Source organism: Gorilla gorilla, chromosome X (genome assembly GCF_029281585.2).
Source record: "Gorilla gorilla gorilla isolate KB3781 chromosome X, NHGRI_mGorGor1-v2.1_pri, whole genome shotgun sequence".
Taxonomy (NCBI): domain Eukaryota; kingdom Metazoa; phylum Chordata; class Mammalia; order Primates; family Hominidae; genus Gorilla; species Gorilla gorilla.
The window spans coordinates 40,447,815-40,471,296 of NC_073247.2; the positions used below are offsets into that span (position 1 = coordinate 40,447,815).

General features: G+C 35.6%; 1 protein-coding gene across 1 annotated transcript in view; it reads left to right on the top strand.

Annotated features, from left to right (window-relative positions):
- IL1RAPL1 (interleukin 1 receptor accessory protein like 1) overlaps window positions 1–23,482 on the top strand; it is a 1,375,176-nt gene that overhangs the window by 1,341,540 nt on the left and 10,154 nt on the right. Inside the window, exon 9 of the mRNA XM_019019800.3 lies at window positions 11,582–11,725. Within this exon, the coding sequence (XP_018875345.1) occupies window positions 11,582–11,725 (144 nt within the window). The remainder of the gene's footprint in view (window positions 1–11,581; window positions 11,726–23,482) is intronic.

Genomic DNA, 23,482 nt, shown 5'->3' on the forward strand with positions numbered 1-23,482 from the left:
TCACATACTAGTTTAGTTTCTTCATCTGAAAAACAATGCAGTTAGTCAAAATGAAATTTGAAATTTTTACCTCCTCTAAAATCAGATGATTGACTCCACGTTTTATGTGAATATTCATAAACTGTTGCCAAAACTGATTATTATTTATGAAGAGAAAAGCTCCACAGTGGTGTTTAAAAAATTCCTGTTAGACTTGCGTTGCTGAACCAGGCATCTTTAAATGATAGTTGCATAAACAGATAGGCAAATAAATAAATAATTAGGCTAAAGTGGTTACCAAGAGAACTCTTAGCAGAACATAGCTTGCAAACCACACTGGACAAATTCCATTCCAAACTGTCCAGAATAAAAGGCAAAATATAAGCTATTTTGTAGTACTAGTATTTAAAGCCATAGATCAATTACCTATGTTAAGGCTACATGAAAACCTAATACATTAGAAAGAGATGCATTAAATAATTTAGTGAAGTATTAACAGTGGTTACCTCGAGGTGGCATGATTCCATGTGATCTTTAATTTCTTATCATCCTTATGCATTTTTCAAATTCTTTACTAAAAGCATGTTTTATAGAGTCAGAAGAAAAGTGAGAAAATAAATCTATTTTGGTATAGCTACTGAATATTTTTGAAAATGCTTATAGGAAACCTATCATTACTCTCTGCTATAAAATCAAGTTATTTACACATTTTTCAAGTATATTGAAATCTATTTGCTTGAATATGTACTCTTGCTCCCACTTTGTCTATTTTATAAAAAAACATTTTAGGGGACACCTTACTTCTACATTATTTTCTCAAGCCACTGATAGTTTTCATATGCTGAAAATCAATACATACAGTGGGATGATAAGGTAATGCCCTATTCTTTGTGAAGAAGGGCTATGTCATGCTATTTTGGTAAAAGATAATTCATTATTGAGGACAAGCCCTTCATGTATACCAGTACAGAGGCCACTAAACTATGTGCGCCACAGACTTCTTCTCAAGTTTGTCATGGTTTAAGGAACCATTTACTGCTCCCTTTGGATGAGGCAAGTAATGGTAGGGTCTCCTATTGGTAGCTCCCAAAACATGCTCATTTTTTCATGGATTGTTAATGGGGAGGGGGGATTTTTTTTTAAAGGTTAGTAGAGTCTTGAAAGCATCTCTTTACAAAATGAGAAAGAAAGGCAAATTTACCACTGTTTTCCTCAGCATGTTTATGAATTCAGAAGTGTTCATAAACATTCAACATAGAGAATAAATATATTTTTCTGTTATTCCCACTGGGGGAAATGAACCAACATATGGTTTTTGCTTTAATGCTTTGTAACTCTGGAATCACCAAGATTTTGAATGAAACTTGTCTCAAGAGATAAACTATTACCAACAAATTTTGCCACACACATTTTCTTCTAATGCTTTCAGTAAGTCAGAAATCCATTAAACCCCTAAAGAAACAATATTAAAATAATAACATAAAATTCTGAAGTTTATTAATGTATCCCATTTGTATATTGCAATACGATCAGTTTATATGTGTGTACAATATTTTCTAAATGTAGTTCCATCAATTAAATATACTATAAATCATCATACTATATTTGTTTAGAAGAGTTCAATATTTCTGTAGAAAACATGGTTTCTTCTATTGGTTATCTAGGCAGTCCAGATGTTCTGGGTTCTTTGGCCAATCCAAAGCATTCCCAACGGAAGACCAAATTGTTCTAACTATGACAATATACCCTCTTGAGGAAAATTGCTTTCAGGATAAACATCACATCCCTTAACAAGGAGTAAAATGGCAATGCCACCTTCACTCTGACAGTTTTCTCTCAAGAGATGTTTTGTAACATTCCATCTGTGCCTGTCTATTTGTATGACAATGTTAAGAAGGAAATTCCTAGTAGAGGGAAAGCAATACTTTTCTAAGGTATTTTCTTTTAGGCATCAGTGAAGTTTGACACCTTGATATACAATAGCCCTGTCTTCTAAGCTGGTCACCTGAGGCCCTTTTTGTTTGTTATTATAACAGTATCTTCCTTCTTTGTCTGTCTTCTCCCCATCATACTTAATCTTATGAGATCTGAGATAAAGGAAGCCCCATCTGAATACTTTGTACCTGTGTGTGTGTGCAAACACACATAATGGTCTGTGTACATCTCACATTATAGTCTTTAGATAGAAATATTTCAAACACTGCCTTTATAATCTAAAGGGGAAAGGTTTTCTGCAATAAAGCTCTGTCTGTGTTAGTAACTTCACAGTATACATTTTGAAAATATATGGCAATTTTTCCCAAGGGAGAATCATTGTCCTGTTGTACTGACCTAACTTTGCGAAACCTGGTTTAATGGGTTCCATGAATCCTCAAACAAATATTTATTGAAAAGGTACATGCTATTTGCTTTGAATATAAAAAAAGATAACATATTCTAGCTGAGAAATCAAAGCATGAGTTTGCCTACCTTCACCTATCACATCATACATTCATTTTCCCAGTGCTCCAGACCAAACTACTTGCCAATATCCTTTGCAGCTACCTTTGCATTGTGTCATTCTGTTTCTGACCCCTGTCTCTAAAATACGCCTACAGAAACACACACACATACAAATACCCCAAGTGAATTTCTCATCTGGCTTATAATTGTGATACTTATAATGTAGCATTTCTTATATAAAAGAGGTCTAGCACAGTGACACTTAAGTGCTCAATAAATATCAGCTATTATTATTATTTATTATTATCTGCTTACATGCCTGACTCTGAAACTAGACATGAGCACCTTTAACGCAAAAACATATTTCATCCATCACTTTCACTTTATCACTAGAACTCAAAAGCACTGTACCTGGTACAGAGAAGGCACTTATAAAACAAATAGAAAATGTATGTATTAGTGAGTAAGAAAATTTGAATAGCAGTATCAAAGATGTGAAGCAGTACATGATTGATTTCCAAATGTCAAGTGAATACAAACATTCTTAGTTCTGTAAGTCTATACAAGACTGTATTGTCATTAGATTTGTGAATGAAAAAAAGAACAGAAACCAAACACCACATGTTCTCACTCATAAGTGGGAGTAGAACAATGAGAACACAGGGACACAGGGAGGGGAACATCACACACTGGGGCCTGTCACAGGGTGGGGGCCTAGGGGAGGGATAGCATTAGGAGAAATACCTCATGTAGATGACAGGTTGATGAGTGCAGCAAACCACCATGCCACGTGTATACCTATGCAACAAACCTGCGCGTTCTGCACATGTACCCCAGAACTTAAAGTATAATAAAAAAAAAAGAAAATGGAAAAATAATTTTTAAATCTATACTATGAAGTTGATCATTTTTCTATATATTAAAAGTTTATTCCTAACTTAATGGACTGAATATTAATGCTATAATTATACCTTATCAGTTGCTTGAACCTTATGATACATTGACTAGATACACAGACATATTCTTGGAATTTTAGAATAGAAACACATAAAACCTAGCTTTTTATTCAAAATTGGGTTTGTTCTTAATCATCTAATCAGTCATTTGTTTTCATTGAATATCTTTAATGTGTCAGATAGTTAGCAAGGTATTTGGGATAAGTAGTGAAAGATACAGACAAAATAGACAAAAAAAAAAGAGAGAAGACAACAAAAAACTTATCCTGATGGAATTTAAATCCCAGTGGAAGACAAATAATAAACAAAAATACATTTATTGATAAGCAAATGAAATATTATGTTATATAGTGATGAATACTATAAAAAATAAAGACAAGTAGATGCAAAATGCAGCCACAGGTTTGTGACTTGGAATGAGTGGTCAGTGTATCCAATTGAGAAGGTGCTGTGTGAGCAAAGACTTGAAGAAGCAAAGAGAGAGGCATGTAGAAATCTAGGGGAAATACTCTCTAGTCAGAGGGAAGCCAGAGCAAAGGTCCTAAGATAAAGTCATTGCTTACAATGTAAAAACAATAAACAAAACTAACTCTGATGTAATTCAATATGGTAAATGAAAAAAAAAGGAACAGGAAATACATGTTCTAAAGAGGAAAAAAATCACGTTTAGTTGGAAAAGTTATATTGGAAGTGCAGATCCTAACCTTTCCTTGCAGGACTGGTTGGGTTTTGGTAAATGAAGAACTTCTGGTTTGGAACAAAAAACTCACGTCAAATTTAATTTACATTGGAAGGACGATTATGGCTAAAGGTTAGTTAGCTGCTTCAATGAAAGGAATAAAGAAACTTAAATGCCCACATAAGGGGTTTAGACTTTGTTCCATGGGCAATGTAAATCAGCTAAGAGATCCTGCAGAAAATTCCAGGGTGAAGACATGATCTGGGAAGATGAAATTGAAGGCTTTGTGCAGATTAGTGTACAATAGCTGTAAATAACAGAATTCTAATACAAAGGTAATCAACCTGAAGTACACTCTAATTACAATAACACTTGCAATTATTATCTTACAATTTGACCTTTTATTTTTTAACTTTCTATTTTGGAATACAAACTGCAGATATTATAGAAAATTACAAGAACAGTGCAATAAATTTTCATATATCTTCTCCACCTAGATTTACCAATTAATAGATTTGCCACGTTTACCTTATCTCTCTTCCTACATATAGGTAGGTAAAAAGAGCTGCACTACATATACACACACACACAACATATCATTGCTAAACCCCATGAGAGCACATTGCAGACATTGAAACTAAATTCTTCAATGTGAATCTCCTAAAAACAAGAATTTTTTATGTAACCAGGATACATTTATCAAATTCAGGAAAATTCAAAATTACAAAATGCCATTGCCTATGATATGGTCTATATTCAAATTTCAAAAATTGTCCCAGTATATACCCTTTACACCATATTTACCATCTAGGATTATGCACTGCATTTAACTGCCAATTCTCTTTAGTCTCCTTTAATCTGGTATGGTTCCTCAGCTTTTCTTCGTCTTTGATAACATTGACATTTCGAAGAGTAGAAGCTAGATGGTTTTATTTTTTATAGTTGTCCCTCAGTTTGGATTGGCTTGACATTTCCTTATTTTTTTTTGGATGTTTATGTGTTTCTGGCTATAATACTACTTAAATGATATTGTGCCCTCTTATTGCAGTACACCGGGGGTGGGGGGGATGATATCAAGTTGTCCCGTTATTGGTGATGTTAAATTTGGTCACTTCCTTAAAATGATGTCCATTTTTCCCCAGTGAGGAGGTACTATGAGACGGTGTAAATATCCTGCCTCACCAATCTTTCAACCAATAATTTTAACGTCTATTGATAATTTTTGCCTGAATCAGTTATTATTATGATGGCTGAAAAATGGTCATTTCTAACTATATCATTCCTTTCATATTTACCGGTTGACATTCTGCTCTTAGGGAGAGCTTTCCCTTCTTGTTGGTTTATTTGTAACTAATATGAACACATGGATTCATGCTTTATTCAGTTACTGCCATTATTCATTTTTACTCATCTTTTAAAACATACCACCTATGAATACTTCTTAATTCACAGAGAGAAAAACCAGCTTAACACCCTTCTTGCCTAGTTGAAAGAGAAAAAAAGCACATTCCAAGGGTAGGCTCTAGCATGCTGTGAAGAGAATGTTACACTTTTTCTTCTAGCCTTTCATTTTATTTTTCACTTTGAATAGTTCATTAACACATAACAATGAAGTTCCAAGGACCTGTGGGACCTTAGTCTAACTGGGCTCTAATGATGGGTCCTAGCCAACAACCATATTTGCATTTTGATTGGCAGTAAGTAGAAGTTAATTTGGTGCTTCGTCTAAAAACCTCTTTCCAAATCGCAAAATATACTACTTTGGAGGTAATCTTTTGCCCAAATGTTTGGTCATACAGATTAAGCTGCTCCATTCAGGGATCATTTTTATTTTTATTATTATAATTTTGGGGGTTTATACCCTGACTTCCCAAAAAGGACTTTTGCAAGATCAAAACTGTTATTCTTACATACTAGTTTATACTTTCCCAAAACATTTTCTTCCTTTATGTGAATAGCAGCTTGATTTGTTAATGTGTTACCCCCGCCCCCCCAAAAAATAACTGCTTTTAAATTGCACTGATGTATTGTAGAATTGAGTTGAGTATCTTTGTAGGCTGAGCATAATTATCCTCCTGCCAGGAACAAATAAGTTATACTGCTCCAGAGAAATAAATATGCATATGAATTTATGTGGATGGATAAATTCTTATAAACTTTAGCTCTTTATAACACAATGAGAGAAAAAGAAATGTACCTGGTGAGGCTAATGAATAAACTGGGATCATTATAATGTCTGTCATGCATTTTCCCCACAAACTTGCATTTTACTGCATATAAATGAGGGAAGAACACTTCAAAAGACTTTTTATAATGAACGAACCAACTTTAGGATAAACTGCACAAAAGTAAGCCATCTAAAATCTTCAGTTATACCTTCTGGCAAAATTATATATATATAGGAACACACACACACACACACACAGAGAGAGAGATCAAATAGAGATACTGACTAAAAACTGCAAGTCAAGACTTCAAAAATACATATGAACTTTTACTTACTTTGTTAAAATCTTTACCTTTTCGAAGATATCTAGCAGAAAATGTTTGCAAACAATAACACCAGGTACAGGCCAAGAAAAGAACATAGTTTCCCATAGTATACTAGGTAATTGCAGCAAGATCAGTGGAAACCAAATGCATTTATTATTTGCAATGTAATTCAATATACTAAGAGATGGCACGCACTTTATTTTAATTAGCTGTTTCTTTTAAGGGGTTGCTTGCTCCCACTGTCTTGATAAGAAAAAATTGTAGTCATTGCTCAAAATGCTTGTAGCAAATCTAGTTTTAAATTGAAACAATTTATTCCAAAGCAGTCTACTACTGCAGCAATAATCAATGTGTTTTCCCTTAGCCTGTACTGGAGCTTTCCTAGGACTATTGTTAATTGCCTGTAACTAAATGATTGCTGGGGCCCTTAAATGCAACTCTTTGGCACTCGTTCATTTGTTGTTTTTAACCAAATGCCAGTTTTCCCTAGGTTTTGCCTAGCAATTTTGCTTTACAATTTTCAATATTCAGTCTCAGTCCCTTAAAGGGGGCAGAGTCTATCATTTTAACAAAATAACACAAAGGCTAAACAGATTTTAAAAGGTCTGCATTTCTCCTTCTGTCCTCAGATGTTGAATTGTGCTGAAATGATATCTTTTTATTTTTTAAATGCTGCCACTCCAGGCAACTTGAACTAGAGCTGAAAAGTAGATCCCATTTCAAAGGGAAAATGACATTTGCTGGGGCAACACCATTTACATTGTAATGTAAAGATAAAATACAGCAGTAGGCCCAAATGATTTCTCTTAACTGTGACAGAATTTAATCCTTAGTAATTTTGTATAACCCAAAGGATAAGCAATAATAGGTAGCGCATGTATTAATGAATCTGTCTGGCTTGGAGCAAAAGAATACAGAGGCTAAATCTAATGCACCATTTTCTTTGAGAGAGTTTTCATATGCTGTATAAACCAGTGTGACTTAAATAGAAAAAAAATTTAACTTGCATACATGTATAATGTGTAGGCTTGTATATTACACTCCTGCATAGAAATATTGTAATAACTGAGGGGCAGGCACTGTGCACCATGGGGAAAGACACATTTCCATTTTGTTCCTGACCTCTTTATAAGGACATTATAAGAACACTATGCTTCTGCAATGTAATACTACAGAAGTCTCTGGGGGAAAGTCTGTGATGCTCTCAGGATCTCAGGATAAATTAGCTCCTTGTAAATTCTGTTTCTTTAGACTTGTTTTTGGTATTCCTATTATTAGTAAATGACTATCTATGGCCCAGAAGAATTATTCTTGCTTATTGCTCATTCTCTAAGCATATATAACTTTTCATATGTTTGTACCCTAAAGGAGTTTTTCATGTGACACAAGACTGTTTCTGTAATTGCTAAGCTACATCAACCCTGCTCTCTTTTTCTTATTATATTTTAAACAACACTATTGATTGGCTATGTAGAGTATTCTAAGTAATGTATATCATTTCTTAAATGGCTCGTGACATGTAGCAATGGGAGTAACTCCTATTTGGGTAATTACTTTGCTAAAAATAAGAAGGACTTATTTTCATACAATTTTTCTCTAATTTACCTGTATTCGATTTCTCAAAATTAAAAAAGTATATAGAGACCAGTATTATAAATACCATCTGGAGAAAATGAGAGTTCTGTTTATTAGATTGATCAGATTATATTTCAGGCAAAGATTTTTTTATTATTTCCAAAGCTCCTCGACTATCTATGGGCACTTAAGGCATGCCACATGCCCAGCCCCTGTGTAGTGCCTCCAGATGCAAAGAATGTGCTTGGGGGCACCATAAAAGAATCATTCTCTGCCTGGGCCCTTATCTGCAGCAGAGCAGCTTTCCTGACTCCCAGCTTTCTTCCCACACTTCTCCCCACATAGGCCTTTGGTTAGAACTTACGTTTTTCTTAAAAAAAAAAATCAAAATGTTAAAGAATTGAAATATGATTCACATAATATAAAGCGTGTAGCTCTAAGTGTTTGGCTAAATGAGTTCTGACAAATATAAACACTTGTGTATCCACACCATAAACCTATTTCCTTTACCCCAGAAAGTTTCCTCTTGCTCCATTCCAACAAGTTTCCCTTCACTCATCACCAATGAATCTATTTTCTGATTTATGTCACTATGGATTATGTTGGTCTGTTCTTGAGCATAATTCAAATAGAATCATACAGTAGGTATTATTTTGTGTCTGGCTTCCTTTTTCTAACATAGTTTTGTGAGAGTCATGCATGTTTTGTGTATCAGTAGTTTACTACTTTTATTGCTGAGTATATTCTATCATATGAACATACGATAGTTTGTTCATCATTTCCTGTTAATGGACATTTAAGTTGTCTCCATTTGTGGCTGCTGTGAGTAAATAAGACTATTCTGAGCATTCTCATACAACTCTTCTTGCAGATATCTGCTTATATTTCTCTTGGACAAATACCTAGGAGTGGAACTGCTATTGATATGGTAGATTTTTATTTAATTTTATTAGAAATTACCCCAAAGTTTACAATGTGGTAATATCATTGGGTACTCTCACTAGCAATGTTTGGGAGTGGAAGCTAAGTGTTCTTGATTCTTTTTCCATTTCTTTTTTTGTACAAGAAATTTTTGAGTGGTAAATTCCTAGTGTTTAATATACTAAATTAGAAAATCTTAAAAGAAGCCATAGTCAAAATGCTTATTTCTCACATTATATCCAATGTATTTTAAATCATATCTTCCTGATGTATAAATCACCCTGTGGGCATAAGTTGGAATTTTACACAGGCTTCTGTGTATGGTGGAGTTTATTATCTTGAGTGAACAAGACCCAATGTATCCCCACAGGATTAGCCGCTCACCCTTTCTGTTCATATAATAGGGGGAAAACATTATACTGAAGAGCTTTTTGTATTTTGTTCCCGGTATTTTTGTAGTACTGTCTTGCGTGGTTCCCCACAATGTTAATCAGATAAGCTGCTGGAGGTATTTTTCAGTGTTTCACACTTCATATTAATTTACTTAGACTCTAAAAGAGTTGATCTCACTTTATTTTTTCTTAGATGCGTACAGTTCAATCGTTTTAAATAAGATTTTCTTCAATTTCCCATTTAATTTTAATAATTACAGAAAAATACACTTGATTAAACAGTAGTTAATGTGTTGCTTATTAAACTGTAGCATTAGAAATCAAGGGCTAGGTAATAGGAAATATGAATGAGGATTTTTGTTTGTTTGTTTTTGAGACGGAGTCTCGTTCTGTCGCCCAGGCTGGAGTGCAGTGGCGCGATCTCAGCTCACTGCAACCTCCGCCTCCTGGGTTCAAGCGATTCTCCTGTCTCGGCCTCCCAAGTAGCTGGGATTACAGGTGCCTGCCACCATCCCCGGCTAATTTTTGTATTTTTAGTAGAGACAGGGTTTCGCCACGTTGGCCAGGCTGGTCTCAAACTCCTGACCTCGGGTGATCTGCCCGCCTTGGCCTCCCAAAGTGCTGGGATTACATGTGTGAGCCACCGTGCTCAGCCTGAGGATTTTTTTTTTCTGTAATTATTACAGGAAAAGTGACATCACATGCACACACACACATACACAATGTCCTTGTGAGAAAATGATGGCCGTGCTTTTCAGATTATTTGTCACTCATACTACACCAGTCCCATCATGATTTCACCCCATTTGTGAGAACTCAGGACTGATCTGATAACCTGAGGGTACTTGTTACCAGCAAAACCGTGGATCATTTTAAAGTTTTCAGTCTAAGCTTACATTGACTGTGTTATGAAATTAGATAACTTACTGGTGGATTCTGAATTACAGAATCAAGAATAACATTATTTTACAGCTTTAATTTCAGAAATGTTTATATTTAATTGTAGTTAAGGAAACTAGTACTTTTCAAGGTAGTTGTCAGCTGCAGGGAACAATGGCTACCCATCAGTAACACTATTTGGGCTATGATGATTACCGACAACGCTTAAAGTGAGTTTCAAAAATCTATGCATGATGCCTTACTATTTAAATACCAGTATCCTTAGTTTTGTTACAATGTCCATGGTTCTAAAGAAGGAAAAAATAACAAAATATTTTATCTCCAAGTTTTCCTGATAAGTTTTGATCTAAGGTAGATATTCAATAGAAAAAGGAGAATTTGTATACAGTGAGTGTCAAGAAAATTCCTTTTTTGGATAGAACGTAGTAACATGCCTGGTAAAAGGGGAAGCAAAAATCTTAAAAAGTAAAGGGTTGAATGAAAATAAAACACCACCAACATATTCATATACTATCCCATCCAGTAGGAGGCCTACTTCTTACACCCAAAAAGCATTCAGCCTACAAGATTATGGTAGACCACCTTGGTATCACTGTATTCAGGAAGATACAGCAGAGGAGCTATTGCTCCTGGCAGGAGTCAGCAGACAGCATTCATTAGATAGTCTTCCCAACATTCTATGCAACAATCCACAGTGCTCTCCTGAAACTGTGTTGTTTAACCTCTCACCTTTCTTTGGCCCCCAACCCACAGGTGACAGCTCAAGTGAGAGGGATCAAGATTCTCATTGGGAGAGGCCAAAAGTCATCCTGGCTTAAAAGCTTCATATCCACAGGAATCAGTATTTATTTTATCAACCCCATAAGCATAGCTTCCGGGATCTCCACAAGTGATACATTTATATAAGAGAGTTATGGTACTCTGTTAAACCCAATATTATAGTTTCCAATCAGATATTTACAATTCTCTTAATCCAAATACAAGCTACCAACCAAGGTTCATTTTTACCACAAGCAATGTTGCTTAGCAACATGGTTGTCACATACCACCTTATCTAGTTACCAAGGAAACAGAGCTAGAAAGTTATCAAAAGGTCAAATTCTCATGCAAAAAGGAAAGGGGTTGTGTCAACCCGTTAACCCACATCTGATCTCATCCAGGAAAATGTGAAATCAAACTGAGTTTAATTTATGATTTTGGATGTGAATACCATATAATTCCACATTGTGGTTTTTTCTTTCTAGAGCTAATGTACACAGTGGAACTTGCTGGAGGCCTTGGTGCTATCCTCTTGCTGCTTGTATGTTTGGTGACCATCTACAAGTGTTACAAGATAGAAATCATGCTCTTCTACAGGAATCATTTTGGAGCTGAAGAGCTCGATGGAGGTAGGATGTTACCTCTTTTATTGTTCTTTCTGAATATTCTAATTTCTTTCTTGTCTTTGTTTTATTAAGGGGAAAAAACTTACGTGCATAATCAATGGCAGCGGCTCGTATATTCTTTCAATGCTCAGTTTGTAAATTTCTCTTTTGTAAGGAAATGTATGTGTGATGCTTTAGAGCCAATACTGTAGGTATTTTCCTCTGAAAGTTGTAAAGCAACACCTATCCATTCTAGAATTGTATTCCAAACACTTACAAATTACAAACACTGATTGCAGTGCCATCAGAGTGTTCATTTTCTCTCACCTTGTAATCAGGACTAAAAGGCCAGTTTTACTTTTTTTTAGGTAAGGAGTGTCTCTTTTAATTGTGTTTTCTAGCCCAGTAGTTTGAAGCGAATCTCAACTTGTTCCTGTTTAGACTGATCCGTTATAATAAACTGTACTGAGTATTTTAAATTCATCCAGCAGTCTTTTCAATCTTGTTTATTTAGCTATATTTAGATAGCCTAATTTTTATTCCAAGTGTGGACCAACAGAAAAATGCACACGCACATTAATTTCATAGTAATGCATCTCATATTTTTACTGTAAGTAGACAAATAAATATTGTTTTGTGGAAATCATAATTAGTATTTGCTTCTGGTCACCAATGAATATGTGTACAATCTAAGAGGAAAATGGAGTCCTTAAAATTCAGCTCCCTAAACTGCACATTAGACTTAGTTTATTTTCCTTTTTGGTCATTTTTTAAAAACATAAGATAAACCAGCAAGATGGGAAGCATATGCAAACTGACAATGAATAGTACAGATGACAAAGCTTTCTTCATCATTTTTTTTTTTTTTTTTGTGAGGTGGAGTTTCACTCTTGTTGCCCAAGCTGGAGTGCAATGGCGCGATCTCAGCTCACTGCAACCTCCGCCTCCCGGGTTTGAGCGATCCTCCAGCCTCAACCTCCCGAGTAGCTGGGATTACAGGTGCCCGTCATCACACCCAGCGAATTTTTTGTATTTTTAATAGAGACAGGGTTTCACCATGTTGGTCAGGCTGGTCTTGAACCCCTGACCTCAGGTGATCCCCCCATCTCGGCCTCCCAAAGTGCTGGGATTACAGGCACGAGCTACTGCACCCGGTCTCATCATATTTATATACTGTTTTTTTTCAGTGATTTTCAGTTTTGCAGTAAATGGTACCAAGGAAAATGAGGCAATTGCCTATGTTGCCACGTTTCCAGGGTCCTCTGGAATAATAAATCCACAAGCAAAACTGTAGTTTTGCAGGTTTGTAAAGAGAAGTGGTTTATTCAGAATGCCTAACACTCCTCTTGGTTTACCCTTCTCTCCTTCCCATTAGGGTGAAGCCTGAGCTGCAGCAAAACCATTTCTTTTTCTTAAGTTTTTAATTGCTGATTTGCCTATTTGTTTCTAACTTTCTTGCCTATTGATGCAAATTATTATTATTACTATTGCTGCTGTTTTAAAGAAATATAAGGACTTTGCCATTGTCGGAACTACTGTTGAATGAGCACCAAGCATAGTGCTAGGCATTCTTAGAGTCATTCTTGCTAACCCTCACAAACATCCTGAGGTCAATATTGTAATCTCCATTTTACTGATAAGGCAACTGAGACTTTCAGAGGTTAAATAACTTACTCAAGAAGATAACACAAATACTGTAAGTGTCCAAGATGGGATTTGAAAATAAGTCTATTCCCAAAGCCTTTATCTTATCGGATACTCTCTATTTTTATTTTTTTTAAATTTAATATGTTCAGTATAATCTAAAGATCTGCTGTTGTTTGCACAATTAGCACAGTACATGGTATTTGAAAAAGCACATTACCTAAACAAGTCTCCCCTTTTCTATTAACCCTGTTTTGAATATGTTTATTTTGTGTTCTGAATGAGATGAATCATTTTACCAAACTATCAATTTCTAGGGCAGTAATCTGTCATTTTCTGAATGTAGAAAATTCTGGAATATAATGAAAATTAATTAATCATACGCAGTTGAACTTTCAGTGATTCGAAGTTTCGTTTAGTGGGTCCTGCTAATTGTAAACACTTCAGTGACTGACTTGGGTAGCCTTACCAGATTTCATTGCTATTCTGAAGCTGCTGGGTTCTCAGTTTTTAAAAAAATGTTTTAAGTAAGAAAACAAAGCAGACAGACACTAACAAACAGTATTCTAACAGATGAGAAGGTTCTCTTGGAAAGCCAATTTAGTTAATAAATCCTTTAGCAATTCTTAGAACTCTGTCTCTGAGGCCATCTTAAGCACAATCGAGGGTCTAACTATTAGGGCTTTTCTTGAAATGCCACTGAAAATGAATTAGACCCAAAGAAAACCAAGATAACAAACTTAATTGTCATCTGGAAAATGTTAATGTACAAATTATTCCCCTAAAAAGCGGGGGGCAGGGGGAAGCAAAGACTGTTAAGGCAGTGATTGTTCAAATGGTTTTATGGGAAGAAATTATTACTAGAACTGCAATCACATGTTCAGCCTCCCTATATTAAAGCAGACCCGTTCCTGCTGAAATGGTGGTCAGGGCCCCACTCTTAACTCATATCTCCCGCTGCATCACACCTAACCTCTAGAACTTCCAGCGACACTGTTTTATCAGAACCATACAGCAGTACTAATAATTATATAGCAAGTTTAAAATCTATATCTTAACAAAAGTTAGAAGTGTATAATTGCAACTTTCTTTAATTCTCTAGTGCTCTAAAACCATTCAGCTTGGCTCTCAAGTTCCCATTTCTACTGAGAAAAAACTCATCACCTTGCTTCTCCAAGATTACTCCGTCACTTCTGGTTTGGAATTCAGCTTCTTGTGGGTTAACACTCAGTTGAAAATTGGAATATTCCATTTCCCTTCTTCTCTTTTACTCTTGTTTAAACCTGTTTCTAGGGAACTCATATATAGCTTTCTGGTAAAGGAAAAAGTCACCTGGTGCATATGCCATCCCTTCCTCACTTGAGATACTACCACCTGGTCTTTGGACATGTTCAGCACTGACTTCTGAAGGCTTAGATCCTTGTCATGGCCTCCAGTCACAAGTTTCACACACTTGCCCAGATGTTTCTCCCTTGGGAATTTCAGACATTCTTACCTGTGTTTCTAGTCCCATGAACTCGGCTACACGCATACCCACCTTCCCATTAAAAAAAAAAAAAAAAAGTAATCATCTTCTTCATCGTTTGCCTCTTTAATATACAGTTTCCACATTGAGTGCAGGATTTCTCTATGAAGTTTACAGTTTCCCAAGATTTTCCCTGGGAAACTTGACACAAATCCTCGCCCTTCTCAGATTCTGCCTCAAACCATAGGAAGTTCTGTTATCCTCTTCTCCTCTCTGTGGCCCTGAGGGCCCCTTCTCAGAAACCCATGCAGGCTCTAACCCTTGGTCACAGCCCCTTAGAGCCTCCTATACATGCTTTTATGGTCAAAGAGTGGTCTACTCTTCCAATAGTGAAAAACTTCTCTGACATCATCAAATCCCCATGCTTCCTAGCTCTGCAAGCTTTTTCCTCTTCCAAAGAAGAGATGGCTATTCAACAAAACCCAAGGCTTTATAAATTCTTGTCTTGTCTTTTAAAAAATGTAATTTAGAGTCAAACCTGAGTAATGCCTTCTTTATTCATGGCTATCATATTTACCTTCCCTGAAGGGGTAATTTATAAAATACTTTTGAAAGTAAGATAAGGCAAAAAGTGTGAAAAATAACCGGGGAAAAATGTTTAATAATATCCTACTATAGCAATATGATAATAATAGATTCAATGGCTATTTATTGAATAACAAGTGATGTGTTGACTACTTTATCAATAATCAGAGAATCACACAATTAGAAAGACAGAATTTAAGCTCCGGTCTAAATGGCTCTAAATTCCAAGATTCACAGCCATTTTATCAGACTTGCAGATGGAGTTTCTGGCATCAGGGACACATTCACTCAGTTCCTTTGGAGTCATTACAAAAGGCATTACCTGGCTATATCAGTTCTTTATCAGAAGGATTATGATTGATATAGAAGGATTCTAATATTTTTTCAAGATAGAACATATTGATGCTTTTCTCTCTCAGTTCGTTCACATCACTCCTTGTTCCCCTCTATATAACCTTACATTTTATTGTCTCCCCTGGATTCAGGCCTTAGCATTTCTAATTCCACAACACTCCCTGCCCATACTCATTCTTTGTCATCCTCCATTTTACACCTCAGTTCCTTGTATCACCTTCCATCTCATTGGCCACACTTTCTCCTCATGTGCCATTTCTAATCAGTCATCAATATCAGTCAATTGCACCTCTCAAAAATAGATATTTTCCTTACCCTTAATTGCAACTGCTTTGTCCAAGCCTCCTACACCACCCTCTTGCTTTCATTCTCTACTTCTCTATCTTATCCTTCACATTCTAGCAGAATTATCTAAGTACAAATTTACTGTTCCATTTTTTAAAATGCCTCCATTTTGCCTGCTAGAACAGTCTAGACTTAGCTCAGAAAGCAATTGCCATCAAAGGGGGACCCACCTTACTTTTGTAGCATTGCCACCCCCATGGGATCTCAACATGCAGAGTTCTAGTTAGAATAAGATGTTAGTCTTTGTAATAACACAGCTATTGAGAATGAACCTAAGACAATGTAATCATGCATAATTCCCTGAGTTTTTTGGGGAAAATGAAGTAACCACAATGGTAAAGGGGAGGAGAAGATACGCTATCCCCCTACCACTTTAATTCCACAATAAAAGGAAAGAAAGTTTGGATAAATTCTGCCAGAAAAATATTTATTAGCAGACAGCCTTATCACTCAACTTATAAATCAGAAGAAGTTCCAATTCTGTTGTATACGTGTGTGTTTGTGTGCATGTATGAATCTGCATGTGTGCATGCTTTTCAGAAACCTTGCAAGAAATTTTCTCCCAAGGCAAATGTGGCAATACTCCAGTGGTAGGATTGAACTCACCTTCTGCTGACATCCAAGAATAATTTTCATCAAGACCGTTTTGGAATTAAGCCTAGAAGATCTTCTCCAAGGGGGCAGACCACTGGCCCTGCTAGATTTTTGTAAGGGTGGGGATGTGTTTCTAAATTGTGTTAAGTAATTCATATGTCTTGATTAACACTGATTTTACCATGGAAATACCATTTCCAAGACCCACTGTACACAGTAAAAAGCCACTATCTTTAGCAATGAAACTTGATTTCTAATATCCATTGTGTTAATTGATGAAGCATCTACTTTTGATCAGAAATATAGTTTAAGTGCTTGTAGTGACTGCCTCTGGAGTGTTGCCTCATTTTAGTTAAATGCTTGCTGACCATCCTAATAAGGGCAAGCTACTGTCTTTAGAGTAGAACTTATACTAACAAAGTACCACCACCATTTATGCTGGAAAGATTTTAAAAAACAATACGGACATCACAACAGTGTTAGACTCCTTTGCTCCTCCATGTCTCTGAATGGAGTGTCCCTTCAAGTTTTGTTTAAAGTTTATAATCCTACTTTATATATTTTTTTCAGAGTGTAAAATGGTTTTTGTTGTTGTTTTCAGCTTTTTTTCCTTCTCTGACTATGAAGTATGTGGGGCATGCTTACTCATAATGACGCCAGGGCAAGCTTATAAGAACACTGTAATCACTAACACGAATCCTATTTTAAAGATGAAGAAAGAGATCTCCTAGTCCTACGTTGGGAGTTATTACAGGCATTGAACAAAATTAGTTAGAGCAATTTTTTATAATCTCCACCTCCATCTCAGAAAATGTGAACATCTGTTCCATTTCAGGCATATTAAGCACATTGGCATCTATGAAATCTTAGGCCATAGAATTTCTTTTTCTTTCTCTTTCAATGACAAGGTCACTCACTATTCATAGTTTCAGGAATTATTGTCCTCATGTCCATCAGTGAAACACAGTACCTCTGCAAATCATTTAAAAACCTTATAGGGATTTTTTTTTTTTTTTTGGTGGGGGGGGTGGGTGGTGGTGGTAGTTAGACCATTTACATACACAGGAATAATCTTTAGAAGCTAGAACAAGTTTTTGGATCCCAGAAGGAGAGATGTAGAGTTGTTCTGGGTATATGACTTGCCTCAAATCATTAACTGTTAAATGGTAGGAACCGAGGCTTCTTATCCCAAATCTTGTGCTCCCTTTGCTATTCTGCTACTTTTTATCCCCTTAAGACTTCTGAATCTATGTTGCCTGCTGCCCTCTTAGGGATACAAGAGAAGGAAATAAATATCTATAGAATGACTCCTTTGGACCAGGCATTTTGCTATATGATGGGGTCTCATTTAATTTTAGACATCTTCAGGAAGGTGCTGTTTTATAGATCAGGAAATATAGTCCCAAATGAGTTATATAAAAAGTTATGGCAGTCAAGATTTGAGCTAAGCTTTTGGGTTTTTTTTCACTACTTTATACCACAGATATTTTAACTAGTATCAAATTTAAGTGTTTGAGAACTTATAGATTCAAATAATCCAGAAAAGTGCCAAATGGCACAACATGTGAATTAGAACAGTACTGTAAATACTTCAAACTGTACAAGTCAAGCAAATTTATTTTACAGCAATTGCCAGAGGTTGTCATAGCAGAATTGAAATGAAAAGCAAAATTTATTAAGACATTGACATTCAATAATCATAAAATCAAACCATTAAGGTTTTATATATCTAATGTTTATTCATTCAAAGATATATGATCTCTGAAGAGAATTTTATTTGAAAAATCATATCTTGAAAAATTGAGAAAGCATATGATGGCAAATCTGAGACATAATAAGAAATGTGACTTTTTGAAAACTATAATTTATTCAAATTTTATCAATGCAAATTTTTAATTATCACAGTTTTCTGTGATAATATGCCACACTTAAACATACAAAATCAACTTTTAGGATTAAAAAAAGATGAAATATACAATTTATCTTTGAACCCTCCTCCAGTTTCATTTTAGGAATCCATTTACTGAATGATGGCCTCTGCCACTAGTCAATTTCACTTATGTGATTCATATATACTGGAGAACAAAAAAAAAAAAAAAAAAGGAATGGCCAGCTGCCAAAAACATTTGACAACTATTCAGTAAGTGTTTAGAGGTTAAAAACTCCCCCAAACCGGATATCATACTTAAAACATTTCTATTGTCAGTAAATCTTTTTTCTAGCCAAATCCAATACAGCCACTACCTTCAACTTGAAAAGTGAGTCTTCAACCTACATTTTCTTAAAAGCTGTGTTATTCTAAAATAATCCTGCAGATTCCTTGCTTCCTCAGTCCTTTTAAAGAACATTGAGGGTATTATCCTCTCATATGTTAAAGAGAAAGGTGCATTTATCTATAACCTTTCCAAACCCTCTTTTCATTCCTGAACATAATTCCATTTTTTTCCTTCTTCATCAAGATTTCTTAATATCTTAAATTCATATTTTTTATTTGTTAATGCCACAGAGTCCAAACTTCCTTCTTTCCTCTCAAAAATGTTTTTATAAAACATCAAAGCTTTTAGTTAATTCAATTTAAGAAGAAATATCTGCTGGACTTGTTGATTGACTTCAAGTAACCAAACAACTAGTTGAATGATTGGATCTTGTTTTTTGTTTGTTTTTGGTTTTGGTTTTCTGGTGGAGCATATCTGCCAGGGTCTTTTGAAAGTCATAAGAAAGAGTAACTTAATGACTACATTGCAGATTATAAAGAATTACTACAAAGAGTGTGTATACCAGCTGTTTTTCGTCTCTGCTGTGAACAGAATTATAGTTGATGGCTTAAATTGCAGAGGATTTTGAGAATAAAGCTCAGAATAAGAAATAGACTCTTGTACCAACCTATAACTACTTTTAAGCTGTTTATAAATGAAAGTTGAATTTAAATTATCCTAGCCCTATACTTTAAAAATATTAGCATAATTTTGTTTTTCATGGTTATAAAGATGTCAGCTTTTCAAAGTTTCACCAGTCACATGAAGTTCATACACATTAAACTATGTCAATTTATGTTCTTATATCAAAACAATCTAAGACGTACTATCCAAGATGCATATACAGTTGGTAATTGAAAAAGGGAAGACACCTTAGAATCCATATGATTTTGAGTCAAAAAACATTGCTGAATTTAGTATGGCATCTGGCACTCTGCTTCCAGTCTGACAACTTTTCAAATCATGGATTTGCTTCTGATGGTAAATAAATGCCTAACCCATTACTGCACTGATGCAGACTCTGGAGAAAGAGAGAAATTAGATATCACTCAAGTGTCCCATTGGTTTGAGGATGGTGCTGCAGATGCTTGAAAGAGGCTTTCTACCAGTATAATCTACTTGGAAACAACTCCATTATAACTGGGAGATATTAACTTAAGTGCTATAAATACATCCAGATGACATAAGGAGATAGAAAACTAACTGATGCCATAGCACCAATTCCTAAATTTCATTTAAGATTAATATGGTTATTTCATATATTAGTCTAGGCAAAAATTTATCCCCTTTTTGATAAAAACATGAATTCTTAGCTATTTTATTGGGAGTATATCTCCTCTAAGTATTAGGACGATCTATCATGGAGCTGAGGGGGCAAGGTTTAGTTTTTATGATGTTGTGGTCAAATACCTGGCAGATAACTGCAGTTGTTTGGTGTCATTGAGACCTCTGCATGCCTATATCCTGTTCTAGAACAGAGTTTATCGAAGTGTGGTCCCTCAATCAGCAGCAGCATCTCTTGAGAGTTTGCTATAAATATAAATTCTAGGAACCTACTCTTCACCTACTGAATGAGAAACTCTAGAGGTGGGGCTCAGCCCTCCAAATGATGGTCATTCATGCTCAAGTCTGAAAACCACTTTCCTAGAGGCATTTACACAGATCCTAAGGCCTTTTTTTTTCTTTTTCTTTTTTTTTGAGACAGAGTCTCGCTCTGTCGCCCAGGCTGGAGTGCAGTGGTGCAGTCTCGGCTCACTGCAAGCTCCGCCTCCCGGGTTCACGCCATTCTCCTGCCTCAGCCTCCCGAGTAGCTGGGACTACAGGCAACCCACGACCACGCCTGGCTAAATTTTTTGTATTTTTAGTAGAGACGAGGTTTCACCGTGTTAGCCAGGATGGTCTCGATCTCCTGACCTTGTGATCTGCCTGCCTCGGCCTCCCAAAGTCCTGGGATTACAGGCGTGAGCCACCGCACCTGGCCAACCCTAATGTCTTTTCATGAATCACAGTAAGAAGCTACAGTTCAAGAGTATTCCAAAGGAGCCTTGCTAAACTCTGAACCACAGCTCCTAGTAATTCCTTGAGAAGTCAGAGCAGCATGGAGTCTACATCTCCAAAGCAGTCTCTCCTGAGAAATGATCCGAGTCTTGAGAAAAATCTCAAAATTAGCTATCTGGTGTGAGTCATGTGATACCAAAATGAAAGGCCATTCGTTCATTTCATCAACTGATAAACTTGAGCATCTACTAAGCCCCAGTCACATACCTGAGCTAAGGATCTCATAGTCTAAGAGAGAAGATAAGATATAAGCAAAATCATATAATACATGGGAAAAATAATCACTTCCAACTGAGGGAAATCAGGCTAACCTTCAAGGAAAACAAGCTAAAAATGCAGCTGCTGATTATTTAGACAATAAGTAGCCACAGATATTTTTTAAGCCACCATAACACATGATCAGTGGTAAGGTCTGGGAAGGTAAATTTGGTGACTCTCTTCTCCAGAAGGAGAAAGAAATGGAAAGGGAAGGCCACTCAAATATAATTATAACAGCTGAGATAGGAGTAGGGCCTAACCTAGAATGGAAATAGAATCCAATAGATTTGTACCAATGAATGGCGATGAGATTATTAGTAAAGATAAGGGATAGGTGGAACGCGCATCTGAAGTTTTGACATTAAAGAAATGAGATTTTTATGTTACTAAAATTAAAATGAAATAAAAGATGAAGAACAGAGCTTGAGATGGGAAGCTTGTTACGTTGTGAGCATGTGAAGTGTGAGGTGCATGATGAAGATGCAAATTAAAGTGTTCAGGTTACAGGTAGGAGTGGGGGACTGTCATAATTCAGGAGAAATAGAACAGGATCGTGCATCCAAATTGAGGAGGCATCTACACAGAAGTGATGTTATGGAAGTTGATGTTATGGAAGGAAAGGATATTTTTAAGGGAAAGTGGGCTGAAAGGAAAATGAAGTGGACCGCAGAAAACATCTTGCAGAAAGACGGTATTTATGGGTTGGAAGAGAGGTTTCCATGAAAGAAGCAAGGGAATCAGAAACATAATGTTATATAAGCAAAGGTGATATTTATCTGAAATTTACCAGTATGGGTGGACCAGTTGTTTACATCTTGTCTGATTTCTGAATGCTCCGTTCTTACTGGTGTTCATGTTGATATGGCTTTAAAAATAATCTTAAGCCTAGAGAAGACATGAGGCAATGAATGAGGATCTAATTATTACACAACCCCAGTTGAGGGGAGTTTCAACACTTTGCACTACTTTGTGGCAAACTGGAAAAGAACAGATTACCAGAAAGAAAATAGCATATGCCCAAAATAATACTACAATCCACAATCTGGCCTGAGGAGTGCTTCCATTATTAGCCTGTGACTCCTAAACTACCCTTAGTAATACATTTATCTCTTAGGAATGTACTATTGATTTGTCTGCATCTCCTGCTAGGCTAGAAACTAATAACCAATATTGTAAAGAAAGTTTAATATCTAATAGGTAATGCATGTGAATAGTTAATGAATATTTTAATTAATTATTAACCGATATTATGTACTGACTTTATTGTGTGCTTTCATGATTTCTTACTCAACTAAAGTGTTTACATCAATGAGTGGTACAATTATAGATTGTACTGGCCTATGGGCATATAGCTTTTCTATAGCAAATATAATTATTTTTGGAGAAAACTAGATTTTGTTTTTTAAAATGTACAACTATATGCTGGCTAAAGAATAAAGGAAATGCCAAAATATGACACATTTGGTATGATTGTTTTTCTTAAACTTTTTCGCCCTAAAAGCTGCTTTTTAAAAAAAACTTCTATAGCTGAAGTTTTTATTCCAAGTATCCTATAGTGAAATTGTTAGTGCCTTATATACCTGTGTTAACTTTACATGTAGCAAACACTTTTCTGAGTTTGCCCTGAAAAGTTATAATCATAGAATGATTTCTAGATGGCTCAAAATTATCAGACTACTAGAATTAACACACATGTATATTTCTCAGGAAGTGAATTTTAGTGTCCTTGAAGTCAAAAGGATTGTCCCAAAGCCACCCAGAGCAACGGTCAAGAATGTCCCTCTATCGTTGATGTTTCATAGCCCAAATATTTTAAGTTCTATGCTTAATGCAGAGTTCATTTTATTCTGAAATTTATGAGTGTTTCAATTTAACTTGATCTAATCATCAAGTAATACACTGCCTATCATCACGGAAGTGCAATAGAGAGCTAAAGACGTTGATATTGGTAGACTCAGCATATCAACAGTATTTAAAATTTAAGTGAACTATGAATCTTGATATCTTAGTCGAAAAAGGAAATTGACCAAAGAAAGACTATCCGGAGGATAAATGATTTCTTATTCTTAGAAACAACAAGTGAGAAATCTGAGATGGTATATTAGAAAAATTAAGATAAAGATAACAAATGATAGTAGTCCTCAAATATTTAAAATTTTCTCATGTAAAAAGGGGGAAGAGTAAGGAGAGAAATGAGATTTTAGAACTAAGTTTCTTTTATTT